The 17,244-nt window shown below is 35.6% G+C and overlaps 1 protein-coding gene across 2 annotated transcripts; it reads right to left on the bottom strand.

The window, feature by feature from the left end:
* Positions 1–15,206: 15,206 nt before the first annotated feature.
* LOC111903527 (dolichol-phosphate mannose synthase subunit 3) lies at positions 15,207–16,879 on the bottom strand. 2 transcript variants are annotated; one of them, XM_023899298.3, is made up of 5 exons: positions 16,688–16,879; positions 16,183–16,252; positions 15,960–16,105; positions 15,740–15,847; positions 15,207–15,648 (listed from the first exon to the last, which is right to left on the bottom strand). In XM_023899298.3, the coding sequence occupies exons 3-5, from the start codon at positions 16,059–16,061 to the stop codon at positions 15,589–15,591; spliced, it is 270 nt and encodes an 89-aa protein (XP_023755066.1). In that variant the 5' UTR covers positions 16,062–16,105; positions 16,183–16,252; positions 16,688–16,879; the 3' UTR covers positions 15,207–15,588. The 2 variants fall into 2 exon arrangements, with proteins under 2 accessions (XP_023755066.1, XP_023755068.1); XM_023899300.3 differs by lacking the exon at positions 16,183–16,252 and having other exon boundaries at positions 15,256–15,648; positions 16,688–16,878.
* Positions 16,880–17,244: the final 365 nt, after the last annotated feature.

Here is a 17,244-nt window from a genome sequence, read left to right as displayed (position 1 = left end):
ATACATGTTTTAAATGATTTAAACTGTATATGTATTTTATATCTACAAAATGTGTTGGGTAAAATATGGGTAGATGTAATAGTTGCTGTGTGACAAAATAAAATAATGAGAGGCCTCGTTATAGATGTTATTGATGATCCAGTCATCGAGCGGAGTATAGATGACGACCACAGACTTTTCTAGGCAATCCAGTGGAATGCTAGCAGGCTCGCAACTTGTAGGTGTTTATTTGAACTATGTGCTCACCAGCAGTACTCCATCCCCCACATGGTTGCCTTATTTGACATGAATTGCTGAGGAACCCTCGCAGCATGTGTTGTCACCCCGATGAAAGTCCTTAGACTAGATCCCTTGTGTTAGATGTTCTAGGGACGTAAAGTGAGGATAAAGGGAAGGGGTAATCAGGTTTGTTTGGTTGATGAAAATAATAAATTTATTTATTGTGGGTTGAAACCCCTATGTGCTCACCAGGGTCCCAAGTCTGACCCACTCATTTTCTTGTATTACAGGTAGTGGCGCATGAGCATAAATGTGATGTCTTGGGATGAGAGATTAAGGGATTTTAGGCCTGTAAATACGGAATAATGTAGTAAGGCCTATGTTGTATTGTTTATGCTTATGATCTGTATCGAACATGACATCCCGATTCTTTTTAATGAAATACATTTCTATGGAAATGCTTTTGATAAATCTTTATCATATTTTGTTTTGGGACAAATTCCACAACACTTTCATTTAAAATGTTACTCTGGTTTTCAAACAAAGCATAAACAAAATCGGTTTTTTCTGGCCGTGAAAATGGGGATGTCACAGTAAGTCATAAAAATATGGTATTGGGGGTTAGTTTCATTCCATGCATTCCTTAGAAGGTCTTAATGCATTAAGATGTTGAGTTAAGCACTTAATGGACATGCAAAGTGATAAAGTTGGAAACTTTATGACTCCTAGCAGTATTTTGGCCTTGGATCTGAAATATAGACATGAGAACTTAAGGCATTAAGCTCTTAATGGTGATTTGAGAGGTTTGGGCGTACGCCCTGCGTACCTGGAGTATGCAGCGTGTACGAGGTTAACCATCCCGACATACTTTCGGAGTACCCCCAGCGTACCTTTGGAGTACGCGCCGCATACGCTTTCTTTGTCGACTCGGCTAGGTTGAGTCAGTTGACTTGTTAGCTTTGACCAAGTATGACCAAGATTAATATAGGAAATTGTGATTCTTTTATTAGTGAGAAATGTTTGGAAATTTAGGACTTGGGTGGAACCGGTATTTGGGATTCGAGTATTGATCAGTTTTCTTCGTCAGACTGGGAGGTGAGTCTTCCTCACTGTACTTACGGGTCGAAGGCACCAAGGCCAGCCTAGTGGATTATATATCCTGTTATATGATAGTATGTTGTTATGTTGTAGATATGTTAGATCGGTATCCTGGTATATAGGATGTTAGCATGTGGTAGTGATATGTAAATTTGTATGTGTGTCTGATGCTTGGTTATATGTTTATTTGTTATGTGTATGTCGACATGTTATGGTTGGTTGGGTTGAGGCAGTCCTGCTTTGTGTTAAAGGCCAAGATACCCAGGGCGGTCCGGCTAGACTGTAGGCCCCACGTGGCAGTCCAGTCAGGCCAAAGGCCCAACGAGCGGTCCGGATAGGCTGTAGGCCCTACGATGCGGTTCAGTCATGTTGAAGGGTTTAGAGCGGTCCAGATAGGTTGTAGGCCCTACGAGGTGGTCCAGTTAGGTTGAAGGCTCGGTTATGCATGCTATTGTTTGATATGTTGTATGTGGTGGTACTTTAGGAAAACTCACTAAGCCTTGGCTTACGGTTTTTAGTTGTTGTTTCAGGTACTTCTGATGATCGCGGGAAGGCGAAGGCGTGACAATACACATCCTCTATTTATGGATTTATGATTTTGGGATACTCTGATATGGATAAACAATTTGGAAACAATGATTTTGTAAACATTTTATGACTATGGGTTGTTTTTTAAAGTTTAGATTTCTTGTGATTTTTGGGATGTTATGGTTGGGCTGCGCATCCAGCGATCACGAATATGTCATGCGGAATCACATCACATGGAAATGGATCGAGATTAGCAGCCAACGATTCATGGATCTGTTATGCGAAATGGAATCGCGTGGAATTGGGTTGGGCTTAGTGGCCTGCGATCACGAATACACCATGCATAATGGCATCTTGTGGAAACAGATCGGGCTTAGCAGCCAACGATCACGAATACGCCACACATAATGGTATCTCATGGAAATGGATCAGCAAAGGTTGTGATCCTTCAATCCATATTCGCGAAGCACGTCATGATAGTGGGTTTAGGCTGAGAGGTTGGATTCAAGGCGAAGGATGTGAGCCTTATAATCCTTATAGGTGGAGTAGGTCGCAACGATGGATTCGGGCTGAGAAACCAAAAAGCTCAAGGCAAAGGTTATGTTTAAACCTTGCAACTGGAGCCTTCCACTATAATGGAGTCGAGATGGGAAACCAAGCAACTCAAGGCAAGGGTTATGAACCTTATGACCTTTTAGCAAGATTGGACTTAGCAGCCTTCAATTTATGTGCTCAACCCAGGTGGTCAGGCTGGCTAAAATGTAACAGAACTCGATGCTTTGCTACATCATTGGTTGTAGTGACAATCGGTGCTTCGTTGTCTTGGCATGTACATAATGCAAATGGTTTGTTAGCAACATCATTTATGTAGCAATGGTAATGTTATGAACTAAGAGGCAGTCGATATCATAGTGATACTGCTTGCTAAGAGACGGGCAACAAGTTGTTAGTGGAAGCTGGGAAACAAGACCGCATGGGGCTGGCCAACACGACTGTTGAGAGTTGAGTAGCGAGGTTGCATGGGGCTAGCCAACATGACTGCTGAGAGCTGAGTAGCGAGAGTGCGTAGGTCTGGCCAACATGACTGCTGGTAGTTTAGTAGCAAGACTGTCTGGGCTAACCAACACGACTACTAAGAGTTGGGCAAAGAGTTTGCCAAGAGCTGGTCAATGTGGTTGTTGGGATCCAGGAAACGCGACCGCTAAGAATTGGGCCATGAAGCTGCTCCTTCATTTATAACACTAATTTCTTCCCAGGGATGCACAATCACACACCACATTCCTTTGTAATGTAGTTCATCTTTTTTCTCGAAATAGAGTTGACACTTCTGTATAGCATTGTGCCAACCCTTCTACTCCCCCTTTTTAGAAAGGGTGAGGAATGAGAATGGTTTGATCCTCTGTACTGCTGATTGCCTGATTCACCCGAAAGAGGGTGTGAGTGTGTATATGATACTTTGTTCTTTGTAATATGTGGTGTGACTTGTTCACAGCTTGATGGTGATTAACAAGGCGATGTTTTGGTGGTTTTTGTAACAACCCGTTATTTTTAGACAAGAAAAGTCAAACCAAAGTCAATAAAAGTCAAAATTGATAAATAAAAAAAAGGCAAAATTTTTGAGTTGTTAATTTAATAAGGTTAAATTAATAAAGAAGGGTATAGAAATCCTTTAATAATCAAATGTATAAAAATTTGGGAATTAAAACCCTTTGGCCGACAACCCTCGTTTCGGACCCCACCATCAGACCGAGAACCACATTTTCTCACCGAGAACCTACGAGAAACCACTCAGCCTCGGACCGAGAACAGATCTCGGATCCGCACCGAGAACAACTTGCGAAGGGTCCCACTCCTTGACCGAACACTCACTTTGTGGGCTACTATTTGGACCGAACTCCCTTAATTGGGCTATTTTCAACCGAAAACACTTTATTTAGGCCCATTAGGACCATATTCTAATCTCTATATATAAATTTTTAAGCGAGAACATACTTCATTTCTCACTTTTGTCACCAAATAAACACCTATTTTTCTCTCAAAAATCGTCCAAAAACTCTCTCAATCTTCAAGAATTTTACCCAGATTCCTTCAAATCTTCATATTCCCATCAAGAACATTCAAAGCCATCTTCAAATCTTCATAATATCCCTTAAGAACATCAAGAGCTAACCGAAAACACATTTGTCCAACCGAAAACTTCATATTGTCCACCGAAAACTCATTTCAACATTTCAAACAATTCCAAATAATTATTGTAAGTATTCTTTACATGATTAAAGTGTTGTTTAACACTTTAATTATTAATTACAACATTATTTACTTCATTATTTAAATTGATATTTTGTTAATTTAAATACGACGTCGAATATAATTATTTGTGGAATAACGTTATTAGCGTGTACGCTTACCCAAGGATCGTTTCTACAAGCTCGCTAATTCTAACACAAGCGCACATTCGAGGTGAGTTCATACCCCTACCTTTTCAACGTTTTTAATGTTGTTAGGGGGAGAATACGAGTAAAACACAAGGACTTTGTGTTTATACAAACTTTTTAAACAGTTTTAAACCTTTGCAATCGATTCAAACAAAGTATTGCTACATTTCATAAAAATATTCTTAGATTTTAACCCTTTTTAACATGTCGAGCATAAGGGTATTATACTTTCATACAACTAAATTGCAAACGTTTCAGTACACTAAAGAACATTACAGTTAAACTATAATAGGTATAGTTTGGGAAGCACTACTCTAATACATTGATACAAGTATACACTACTAAAATAATTATTTAAGTATAATTATTTTACATTACAAAGTACATTATTGCAAGGCAATACATACAGTTTCTAGTACAAGAGAACACTACAACACTACACGTAAACTAGTAATTACAGGGTTGTGAGGCACTACTTCAATTATACCCCTCGGGATACGGAACTAAATCCTATACAATATAACCAAAATCTCCTAGAGGGAGAGCACGAGATTTGTGTATAGATCTATACGGGACTGACAATCATATAACAATATAACTAAAACATATGTTTACGGGATTAACACTACTTCAATGGTTTTACTGTATTTAATGAAACTACTATGATACACTACTTTACACTGTAGTTGGTGGTATCCAGGCATAGATACAAAGGTTTTCATATAAATACAGATACATTACACTATTTTCTAGTACATGGCACACTAATACAGCATACCATTATAAGGATCTTACATGAAATAGTTTATCTATTTACAAGACTACATTACATTCATTATAGAAAATTTTGGATTTTCTCGAGAAACATACTAGCATTTTCAAAGTACAAAGACAAGTTTCCTATCACTAAAACATACTTATGAACTCAACAACTTAAATGTTGATACACTTTCAAAATCACTTGTATTCTCAGGGAACCAGTAGACAGGTACACCCGCAGGATTTTGAGAAGACGGAGCTTTATAGAGTCTCGTCTTTTATACTTTTGTTATACACTTTTGATGTCATACAAATTAGGTTATGAACAGATGTAAATACAATATTTTATTAATGTAATGGTTGCGTTTGCTTTGATTACTATTATACAATTATTGTGATACTGTACATGACGTCCTCCGCCCCCGAACTTTTCCGCCGTTCCGGTTTGGGGTGTGACAGTTTTGTTGTAAGCATGGTTGTATTGGAGATTGGTATCCCATTGAACCTCGACATTTTTGTTAGTGATTTTCTAGAATTAAGTATTGGCGTGGCTAATCTTAAGTTGTTTTGTATGCATTGGCTCGTGCTTGCACATTTGATTCTCGTTCGTTTGTACTTGCCATTGTAAGTAATGATCACAAGTTATCCAGATCCATGCTATGTGAATGATAGTAAGATAAACACATGATAGCAGCAGGTAAATTGTATACAAGCATATGTTTTGGAAACTGTTCATAGCATGTGACTTTGTGTAAGCTTATAAGGTAAAATACTTGTATATTGGGTAAAAATGTTTCAATAGTATGCAATTAGTAGCTAAGCACCTAATGATGGCGAAATAGTTTGATTAACTCGAAAACTGATTGTCGATTCAGTTATCAAAATGTGGCATTTTTTCATATGAAAATATGATGCTGGTAAAAAGGTTTTCTACTATGTATAGAAGGTTAGTATTTGTTGCGTAAATACTTTAACTCCCTGAAGGTAAATGCATACTGCGATTGTTATAATAGAGTTTGGTAAACATTTTTGGTTTACTAAATAGAGATTATACACACACACACACACACATATATATATATATATATATATATATATATATGGCTAGGTTATTTTGTTTACTACATCTATTGTGTGCCCGTAAGCACAATGCTGGACCAATGGATGAATAAAATCAATGATCATGATCTTGGGGTCTACGATATTAAATAGGATAATATGTACCATATAATCACACAAATTTCAGCAGAATGGTGTTTTGGTCAGTTAACCTAAATTAAAAAAGGAAATTTTCGGATTTTAAAGGATAATTAATTTCCTTTTTTAAATCTGAATTTTTTAAATTAATTCAAATTTAATTCTATTATAATTTCTAATACTAACCGATTTTATTCTATCATAATGACAGAGAGTCAAACATAAACTAGTAAATATATTTTCGATTTATTCTTGCAGAATATGGTTCATTCAGTATAATTTTTATAATTAACATGCTTAAAGAATTATATAACTTATTATCAAGAATAACATTTTCTAAAGAATACGGATTTTATTTTTTAAGAATCACTAATTACATTAATTGGTAAAGAATAAGACTTACATTTACTCTTAAAGATTAAAACTATGAATGGTTAAAAAAATAAAAATAAAAACATCAAAATCTAACAAAAACACTAATCTATTCTGAAAGAATATTACTGTTAAGAAACACTGTATACATTCTAGTAGAATACATTCTGCTAGAATACTCTCGTTCTCCATGTTTTCTTCTTTTACTATATCAATGGCAGCCTCTTCAAAATCTATATCCACAAAGAAAACATAATCAACTTTAAAATATTAAAACTTTTAGTATATTCTAAAAGAATAAAACTATAAATTCTAATAGAATGTGTTAGACATTAAAGACTTTTAATTTACTCTAACATTATGTAATACTCAAGTCACTTGATCAAGTATTCCCTGAGTCACTTGATCCAAATAATCGACTTTAATCTAATTACAAGCAAGAATGTGGGAGATATGACATTTCAAATATCACAAAAAAATTCTGAACAAAGTAGAAGTGCTAAAAATATAGTTGTAACATCAAATGTTCGAAGGACTATAACTCAGCCAATATTAATCCAATTAAAATGACTTCAGAACCTAACTTGTAGCTAACACAAAAGATAACATACATAAAAAATTTCAAATAGGAATGGCAACGGGGCGGGTTCGAGGCGGGGCATGGTTTCCCAAACCCGCCCCGATATCTTTCGGGTTTCTTATCGGGGCGCCCCAATGGGTTCGGGTTTTCCAATCGGGTTTCGGGTTTCTTATCGGGTTTACAACAATTCATAACGAAATATTTATTCCGTTTTAGGGTACCCCGATGTCTTATAAAAAATATGTGTTCTAGTCTCCCTTTTAAATTAAAAATATGATGAATCACTTTAATAAAATTAAATCGACGTTATATTAAAAATTATTTTATTTAATTTTAGTGTAATACGTCAAAACATAAAAAATGATCGTTCACACCGGATTGTTAATAACTAAAAAGATTTTCCACAGTAAGTATTTTATCTTTGATGCGTGCCATTAACATATATATATATATATATATATATATATATATATATATATATATATATATATATATATATATATATATATATATGTATATATATATATACATATAATCAGGGCGGGTCGGGTCGGGGCGAGGATAACCCACTCCCTGCCCCGAACCCGATAAAAAACCCGATAACGACCCGTTACCCGACCCGAAATAATCGGGTTTCGGGTTTCCCCATCGGGTTCGGGTTTCTTTGCCATCCTTAATTTCAAATCATTCCAAGCTAGTATGAGAGAGATATGATAGTTCAAAGATTACAAAAAAATTGGCTGAAATATTTTATTTAAGCATTTTAGCAAACAATTGGTGGGCAAAATCGGATGCTCATATCTTTATACTCCATTTGATGAAACATACAGCATATGTAATTAATAAATACATGAACGTGACTAAATTTACAATAAAAAAGTGTATACCTTTAAATACTAACAAGTAATTTGAGATTCCATGCCATAAAATCGAGATTCCATTATAACATAATTAGAACTTGATATTCCATTTCGGCATAATTGATGTCAGATACACCCATAATCAAAAAATTGTGGTAATTATCTAATCATAAGAATCAAAATTGCAAAAGGAGAAAGAGGTATAAAGGACTTACAGAAACGAATTCTTTCCTGAAATTTGCTAACATGGATTTCCAACTCCATTATTTTAATCTAGCCAAGAGAGAAGCAGAGGGAGAAATAACCCAACTGGTTCCTGCGCTTGGTTATGATTTTCAATTCAAAATCGGGAGCAGTTGAAGATGATGGCAATGTTAATGATTATCATTTATCAAACACATATCCCTGGAATAGCAACATAAACAACATCATGAATATCCAGATTCAAGCCCTAATTTCTGTTTCTCCTCTACAATGCTTGTTTTTGGGGTTGAAATTCTTTTTGTAGATGATTGAAGTACATAAATCAACTAAATGAAAAAAATATGACATGGTGATGAAATTATTAGACTAAACGGAATTTGATTCGAGGATATCTTAAGAGAAATTAACCAACATACAAAGCTTCCCAAAGGCTTCAGAAAGATTTATCGGACATAGCAACCTCTTCAAGTTGATTCACCAAGCTTTCTTCGATCTTCACCATCCGCGACCTAGCGATATGAACAAATTCATGATTGGAGCACTCGCCTAGGGTTTTGAGTACGGATCATACACACATGGAATAGAATTGAGTAGATGCGATGGTCATAAATAAGAGATATTAGGTCAACATATAATTATTTTGTTTCCTTAATTGCAAGTGCAAAAAACCAGAAATACCCTTTTTGATTTAATTAATTATTTAATTATTTGCTAAATTGTGATTGGTGCATTTAGAACACAATAGTTGCTAGAAACATTTGAACCTAGCTCTCTCTCTCTCTCTCTATATATATATATATATATATATATATATATATATATATATATATGTATATATATATGTGTGTGTGTGTGTGTGGGTGTGTGTGTGTGTGGTACTGATTTACTTGAGAAAAGAGGGATAGGTAGACCTTGTATCCAAAGTAGGTCGATGTGTGTCTGACGTCGATTTTCAATTTGATTCTTTCCGTCATGCTAAGAAGCGTAATCTCGCCATGTGGCCCTTGAAACCGTTATCCGACGTGGTTGTTGTGTCGAGATCTAAATTCCGTCGATAAATGCAACGTGCTTGGTCTGATGTTCCCGTCGTCCAATCACAACCTAAAGTTGTTCCTAGAAACACCATCGGAGGAAAACCGCACGAGCCCCGACGATGGGGATGACATCTGCAGCCAGCACTAGGTAGAGGATTATATTTTTACGCCTACTCGTGGAAACTTTGGGTGATTGGCCACCAGTGCGCACTTCCCGAGTCCCATACAAATGCTCTACTGACCGAGCTTTTCTACGCGAGCTCGTTGTCAACGCGTTCTGAGTGTCGTGACGTTGGAGTGGTTATCTGGAGTAGCAGTAGTAACGTACTGCTCTTCTCGCCATGTAGCCCATGAATGGCACCAAATGTTGCGACATGAGTCGGGTCTTCTGTGTTGGATTCAGATCGAAGATCTGGAGGTGGTGCCGTTAGTGGGTTTTCAGCGAGATACCTAAACTGCAGTCATAGTAAAGTCGTTAGAGTTTCCCTAGGGATTGCTCCCTGGGAGCAAGCTTCATCGATCAAGTTAGATCAGTTGGAAGATATGAAATGGTTCTCTCCAGCTGGAGAGAAACATATTGGTGTATTAGGTAAGAGTTTGGGCATCATGGAGGTTGATGCCTCTAGGGTTTAGGTCCCAGGAAAGGTCCAAGGGAAGCTCCCTCCCTATGGGGGAGATTAAGTTCTATTTATTGGAGACAATTAGGTCAAATGAGAGTTAGGTTAAGCCATGGGCCAGCCCAACTCAGACCCAGCTAACAAGGAGTTGGGTAAGGCCTCATGGGGTCGCCAGGTGAGCGCCAGGAGCGGTCGTTAGGCAAGGCTGGTGCACCAAGTCTTGACATCTAGTCCATGCTAATGGACCATACATTAACAATGACCAAAAGCATAAATACACCCAGTAATCACCAAATCTCTAGAGTTGCTCATCCAAAGTTTCTAGAATGATTCCTTACTCCAAATAAGCCCTAAAGAACGTAGCTTTATGGGCATGCATGTCCAACGCATGTCTCTTCCATTTTAAGTCAAAAACATGACAATAAGGGCTTAAAATTGATCATGGAATCAAAAACTACATAGATCCTCAGATCTGGAACATATGACACTAGAATGATCACATGGATCCATAAAGTTGCTAATTTTATGAGATCTAACCTTCCAATTTTACTCATCGTGAAGATATGGGGATAAAATAGCTAGATTTAGACATATAAAGCCTAAAGATTAGATCTTGAGGACTTACAAAAGTCCATAAACGTGCCAAAGGTATATGGGGAGATTTTCTATCTGAAACCAAGCTCAAGATGTCTTCTTTCTTCTTCAAAATACCACCAAAACACATAAGAGCTCAAAGATTAGCAATGAAGGCTAAGGTTTCCTCTTAGAGGTTGAAAAAGAGTGAATGAGGTTGGGGGTGGGCAACCCTAGTCATCACATTTCATTAAATAGGAGCTCAAACCCTGGAATAGGGTTTTTCATTAAATAGCGGCCACACCATGGCGATATATGCGACGTCGTGCTGCCAACTTAAAGGCCACGAAAACTTTGGCCTTGGCCATGCTGTGGGATTCCATCACCATGTCGTGGCCACCATAAATTCAACTTCAATTTATTAAAATTACTTAAAAGGAACGTACTGGAAACTTGGTGCTACATAGATCTACGTGGAGTATGAGAGACGGTTAAGGGGTTTTGATGAAGATGGAGCTTGGAGGCGGAGGTGATTAAAGTTTACACATTTAATGTATAAAAGATTAAATGTAAAAATACAGTATGTATTAGTTTACCATATGTTAAAGGTAAAATTTAAAATTGTTAACGGGATACACAATAAATTTAATTTAAAAGAACTATCTAAATAAAAAAGGCTAGGGGACAAAGCATGCAATTTACCCCAAATTACAGGAATGATTTATGTAATTTACGCTAAAAATAGTCAAAACATATTAATAAATTATATACTATTTGATTTTTAATGTATAAATATGTTTATATAATAAAATTTAATGTATAGACCAAGGTTGTTAAAATCAAGATCATAATCATAAAATTGTACTATCGTACAAACTTACCTAGATAAATAGATTACAATCATATTTGGATTTTTTTTATAATATCAGGATAGGATGGCAAGATCAAATCGTAAGATCATAAGATCTTAGAATCGTTACTATTTGTTATTTAAAAAAATCTAATATTTTGTTTTATATGAACTAACTTAATCAAATATGAACCCTAGAAATCCTTCTTTGAATTGTTTGTTGTTAAATGATATATTGAAGATGTATAGTTCATGTTTTAACTTATTTATTGTTAAATGATTGGTTAACTTCTTGATGTAAGATACTAATTCGATCTTACAATTCTAATTCAATCTTATGATCACGATCTTGCAAAATGAAAAACGATCTTATATAATATTTCGACCTTGACAACCTTTGTATAGACATATTAAATATTATATAATAAAATAAAATATTAACTACTTTTTAGAAATGCAAGGACTATTATAGAGCTGTTAATTGGGTCAACCTAATCGGATTTCAGATTAACACAGATCAAGTTAGTCGGTTTTTTAGAAAGAAAATTGACCCTAAACCCAACCATATTAAGATAAGGGTTAGTTGGGTTAAAACATCAAATAAATTAATGTCTTGCCATTTTAGTAAGGGTTATTGACATTAAAGCCATCATATTTATGTGAAATATGTGGTTATGTCCCAAGTATGTTTTTATGTCATTAATGCCTCATATTTGTTTTTTATTTTCATTTTAAGCTAATATCAGTTTTTACACCCTCTTTTGGTCATCATTGTCATAAAAGCCCTCTTATTTACACATTACCATCATCACCCTCATCTACCACCAACAACATTGTCTATTACCACTAGCCATTGTCATCACCACCACCCTCTGCCACCACCACCACCAATAAAGAAACCATCATTTCCAACATCTCAACACCACCCTTATTCCTACATACCAGCCACCATCTTCACCACAAAACACTCGTAGCACCCATTAACACCATCTCTGACCCACCTTATGTATTCTTCATCTCCGGCCCACCACTATCACCATCGTCCACCTGTTGTTCGTTCTCTTAGCAACCTACATCTAGCCACCATCACAAGAAATTGAAACAAACACACACAAACCTGCAAAAATCGACACACACACACACAAACGCCATCTGTGAAAAAAACCCATTTGGACTGAACATCATCCCTTTTCATCTTTTCTTAACCATCATTAACCCATCAAAGCACCATTGTTATCACCTTACTCCACCGTTATTTTTTGGAAACCAACCATAATGTGATCGATTAAGATAAAGGAAAGGGATTGATACTTCAACTTTGAAGTCAATTTCTTCTTGAAATCAAAAGAAACACACGCAAACTACCATCACCATCGGGAAATCAACACACACAACACATTTTATTTCATACATGCGTGAGGGAGAAAGAAACACAGACACCCACTCAGAAGATCATCATATCTCGGATCCCCAAGCCCCAAAACTTTGGAGTTCTTCCGATTGAGGCGACTAGAGTTTCATCTGAGGGGATGGTGGTGAAGGCAAAGAGGGTGTTGAAAATGGTGTCAAAGACAACTATAACGCCTATGTTCCAGGTATTTTTATCTTCAACTCAATTTATTAAAAAGTTTGTAAAATCGGTACCTGCCCTAAGTGTACGAGATAAGTACGTCGGGTGTAGGTCATTAAAGGTGATTACGGGTTTCCTCGAGTACATTGGGCATATGTTCTTAGTACGCTAGGCGTACTCATGCAGGTATCAAACCCTAATTTTTCGGATTTGGATCCTATTTAAACACCTTAAGACCCTCAAGGCCTCTCTCATCACCAACGTCCATTTCCCCAAAGCATCATTTCGAAACCCTAGCCACCTTGTGAGGTCCTTGAGCTCTTAGAGTGATTCTTGTGTGTTTTGGTTCATTTGGAAGAAAAAGGAATTCATTGAAGAGGTGTTTAGAAGCTTGGAGATTGTAGATCCAGACTTGGTTTTCCATTTTGCATCTTATGGAAGTATACAACTTCAAACCTTATGGCTCTTTAGTGTAGATCTAGGTTTGGGGTATGTTTGGGCATGTTTTGGTCCCATGGCTTGGATCTTGTGAGTAGAAGTTACTCCAAAACATTTAAGCATCATTTCTAGTCATTGTTGAGGTCTTTAATTCATAAAAATCGAATATTGTTTGGTATATTTCTTCCATGCATGAGTTATTGGTCATTTGGTGAAGTTATGGATGTAAGGATTAGTTTTGGGTCCCATTGAGGCATGCAAAAACTTAAAGTTGTCAACTTTGTCAGTTAAGACCTTCCCTATATATATATATATATATATATATATATATATATATATATATATATATATATATATATATATATATATATATATATATATATATATATATATATATATATATATATATATATATATATATATATACAAGTTGGACGTTTGGTCTTAAAGCATTAAGGGATTAAAGTTGAATTTTGGGTAGCAGTGGAGTACGTAGGCGTACCTCCCAGGTACACAAGGCGTAACGGGATTGGCCTGAATTCCTCTTCTGTCGAAGCCCAGTACATTGGGCGTAATGGGGTGGTATGCATGGCGTACTCACTAGAAGGCCATTTGGGCCATTTTTGGGCCTTGGGTCATTATGGGTTTGGGCCATGGTTAGTTGGGTCTAGTAAGGGAAGGGTAAAATGATCATTTACCCTTAGCATAATAGAATATAATATGGACCATTTATTATGGGTTATTACCTTGGTTATTAATTAGGGTTAGTTTTGGATATGTTCAGAGTGAGGAGTCATGGTAGCAGCAACCCGAGAGTGTGATTTGTTTATCATCTGATTGAAATGAGTCTCCTCATTGTACTTGTGGGTCGAATGCACCAATGTCGGCCGACTGCATTATTTTGTAGGATAATAGTGGTCTTCATACCAAAGGGCTTCTAGCCCAGCGGTATCAGGTGGTGTCCTCCCTCTTTGAGGTCGAGGGTTCAAGTCCCGTCGTGGACATAGGTGGAATTAGGTGTTAATTTAGGACTAAATTAGTATATTTGTATTTGCCGGTTCAAAAAAAAAAAATAGTGGTCTTCATGACACTTATTGGTATGCTTGTATGTGCTTGTTATCTTTATGACTCTTGCTAGTATGACTGTATGCTTAGCTGTCGGGGTGAAATAAACCCGTACCGGTTGAAAGACACCAAAGGAGTCGAAAGGGACTGAGAGAGTCAGAAGGAGGGACTAAGGGTTAAAATAAACACGTTACATGTTTAGTATGATATATATGTATGATGTATAATATGTTGTATTTTGGGAGACTCGCTAAGTTTTGTGCTTACGGTTGATGTTTAAATCTTTTTCAAATACTTCTAGTTCAAAAAGGAAATGTCTGGCATGATCACACCGTATTCACATGTGTCTGACATTTTATGTTGTTGGGAATATGTTCTAATAACTGTTTTGTTTTTTTACTATGACATACTTGACGGTTTTTAAAATATATAGTTGGTGATCTGCAAATCAAAAGGTTTTTCTCAAGATTTTAAGAAATGCTATATATGATTTGACAGTAACATCAAACCTCAAACAACACTTGTTCACAAACCGATAAAAAACTCAAAATGACAAAACTTACCTAAATGTAAGGCATTATAAACACAAATTTAGACTTGGTATATAACCAAATATTTCATGTAAATATTAAGACTTTTATAGCAATAACCCTTTTACTAAATAACTTAAATATAAAGAAACTTAAAATATCAAATGGTAAAAAAATACAATTTGTTATCACGTTAACATACACAACACCTAACTAAGAAAAAAATACATACACACCAAAGTAAAAAAACATTCAGGCCACGTATTGTACATATATATTTTCATGGAATAAATGTTATACCTTTTTTTTGGAAAATACTTGAAATATTATATTTTAGTGCCAGGACAGATAAATATTAACCCAAACCAAATAAAAGGTATAAAATCTACCCGAAACCGACTCTATATGTTTCAGGTTTATCGGGTTACCCCAAATGACATTTTTAACCCCTATTAAAATCATTTAAACCTATAAAGCAAATCATAATAACATAAATAATACAAAAAAAAAAATCAAGAACCTAAAGTGTACAAAAAAAATATTTTGATGACCATTGAAAGACTCGAGTCAACCACCAGATGAAGTTATACGAAGCACAGAAGATCTTTAGTTAACCATTGGTCCATCAAAAATCAGAAATAAATGTCATCCCTTTGATGTCAATCAGAACCCACATCTACCCCTTTGTGCTTCAAGAATTCCTTGGCCTCAATTACATCCTACAGAAATGAAAATTTACAATATAACCCATTTTTTCTATGTAATTTTTAATGACGCAAATCTTTTCTGCAATTTCTCAAGGTAAAATACCTGCTGTAACAAGAGTGCCTCCTGAGGACAAGTTGGAAATTGCATCAAACCAACCCCAACCATTAACAGACCATAGCATCCTAGTGACACAATCAGATACAGAGGCAGCTGTTTTAACAAATAAATCAAAAAAAAAAGTTAATCAAAGCTATGATGATTCCTACACTGCAAATGAAACAAGTATCAAGAACTAGATGAAGAGGAAGAGGAAGAGGCTCACCAACCACGTATAACTCTGTGGAATCATTGCAGTCTGCAATAAGCTAATCCATATAGCAGTTATGGCCACTAACAACGACATAATCTTCACAATATGTTTCATTTTATATGAACAAAATCCGTCTCTTCACACTTATAAAATGTAGTCTGTAACAACACAACATTAAATTATACAGAAGCTTTGATTCGAAGAAAAAAGTTTGTATATCATTGAATGAACAGACATGTTTCTGATTATCTGATTTGGCTTCTTGAAAGGAGATAGTCACTTTGGAATTACAAATGCAAACACACCTGAAACGATAATGCAATCATCCAATTCCAAATGACTAGAAAATCCAAATGAATATCAATAAATATTACGAAAACACAAAGTTGTAAATTTTAGGGTTTTTGCAATCTGGAGGGAATTGAAAACAGAAGAGGTTGGATATAAAATCAATTCCATGTGCAATAACTTTAAACAAAAAACAAATGAATCAGTTAGGTAATGCCATCAGATGGGATATACAGCTATTCTCAAATGTCCGTTTTACGATACACAAACGGGACTCAAAGCCCTTGCGCAATTTCCCAAACATCATATGGCAATTCAAGCTTTATGCATACATATATACAGTGAAAAGAGATCCACCAATGTTCAAATCATCGAGAAATTTATGTTGAAAGATAAATCTACAAATAACACAACCTAATCAAATACTGAACTCACACGATCATCTCGATTACCTTGATATGGCTAAACTGAGATGACGATTAAGATTTCTAAGACGGATCGATGTCGACGCCAATTTATTATTGTTCTTTTGAAGTTGACGTCTCCATCTTCGAAGATCAGGAAAGGGTTTGGTCACGTTAGATTTGGCAGACCGCTCTTGTGAGTCTTGAATTGCCGGCGCTTCTGATCACAACTTAGGGTTTCTGGTGTTTATAAGGAAGTGCTTCTCTAACTCTCCACATTTAGACCCTCTGCTTTTGAAATTGATGTTTTTGACACTAGAGAAAACCATAGAAAAACCTTTATGTATTATGTATAAATATTTAAAAAAACATTTATATATATATATATATATATATATATATATATATATATATATATATATATATATATATATATATATATATATATATATATTTTGTTACAAATTAACCATTATTATTTTTGACCTTTATTGTTTTAATGTTTGAATGCTTCAAAAATAGTGATCTCATTCCTCTTCTTTTTTAAGTTCGTGTTGTAAAAATGGGGGATCGATAATATGAAATTCTTATAAGATTATTATTGT

The sequence above is a fragment of the Lactuca sativa genome, chromosome 5, assembly GCF_002870075.4.
Source record: "Lactuca sativa cultivar Salinas chromosome 5, Lsat_Salinas_v11, whole genome shotgun sequence".
NCBI classification, from domain to species: Eukaryota; Viridiplantae; Streptophyta; class Magnoliopsida; order Asterales; family Asteraceae; genus Lactuca; species Lactuca sativa.
This window is presented reverse-complemented; position numbering and strand designations above follow the sequence as displayed.

What these genes read in the sequence shown, in the direction of transcription:
- LOC111903527 (XM_023899298.3), bottom strand. Translation starts at nt 16,061, where the DNA reads ATGAAACATATTGTGAAGATTATGTCGTTGTTAGTGGCCATAACTGCT. An exon ending in CACAGAGTTATACGTGGTTG is followed by an intron (nt 15,848 to 15,959) that starts GTGAGCCTCTTC and finishes TTGTTAAAACAG; the next exon opens with CTGCCTCTGTATCTGATTGT. An exon ending in AGGCACTCTTGTTACAGCAG is followed by an intron (nt 15,649 to 15,739) that starts GTATTTTACCTT and finishes TCATTTCTGTAG; the next exon opens with GATGTAATTGAGGCCAAGGA.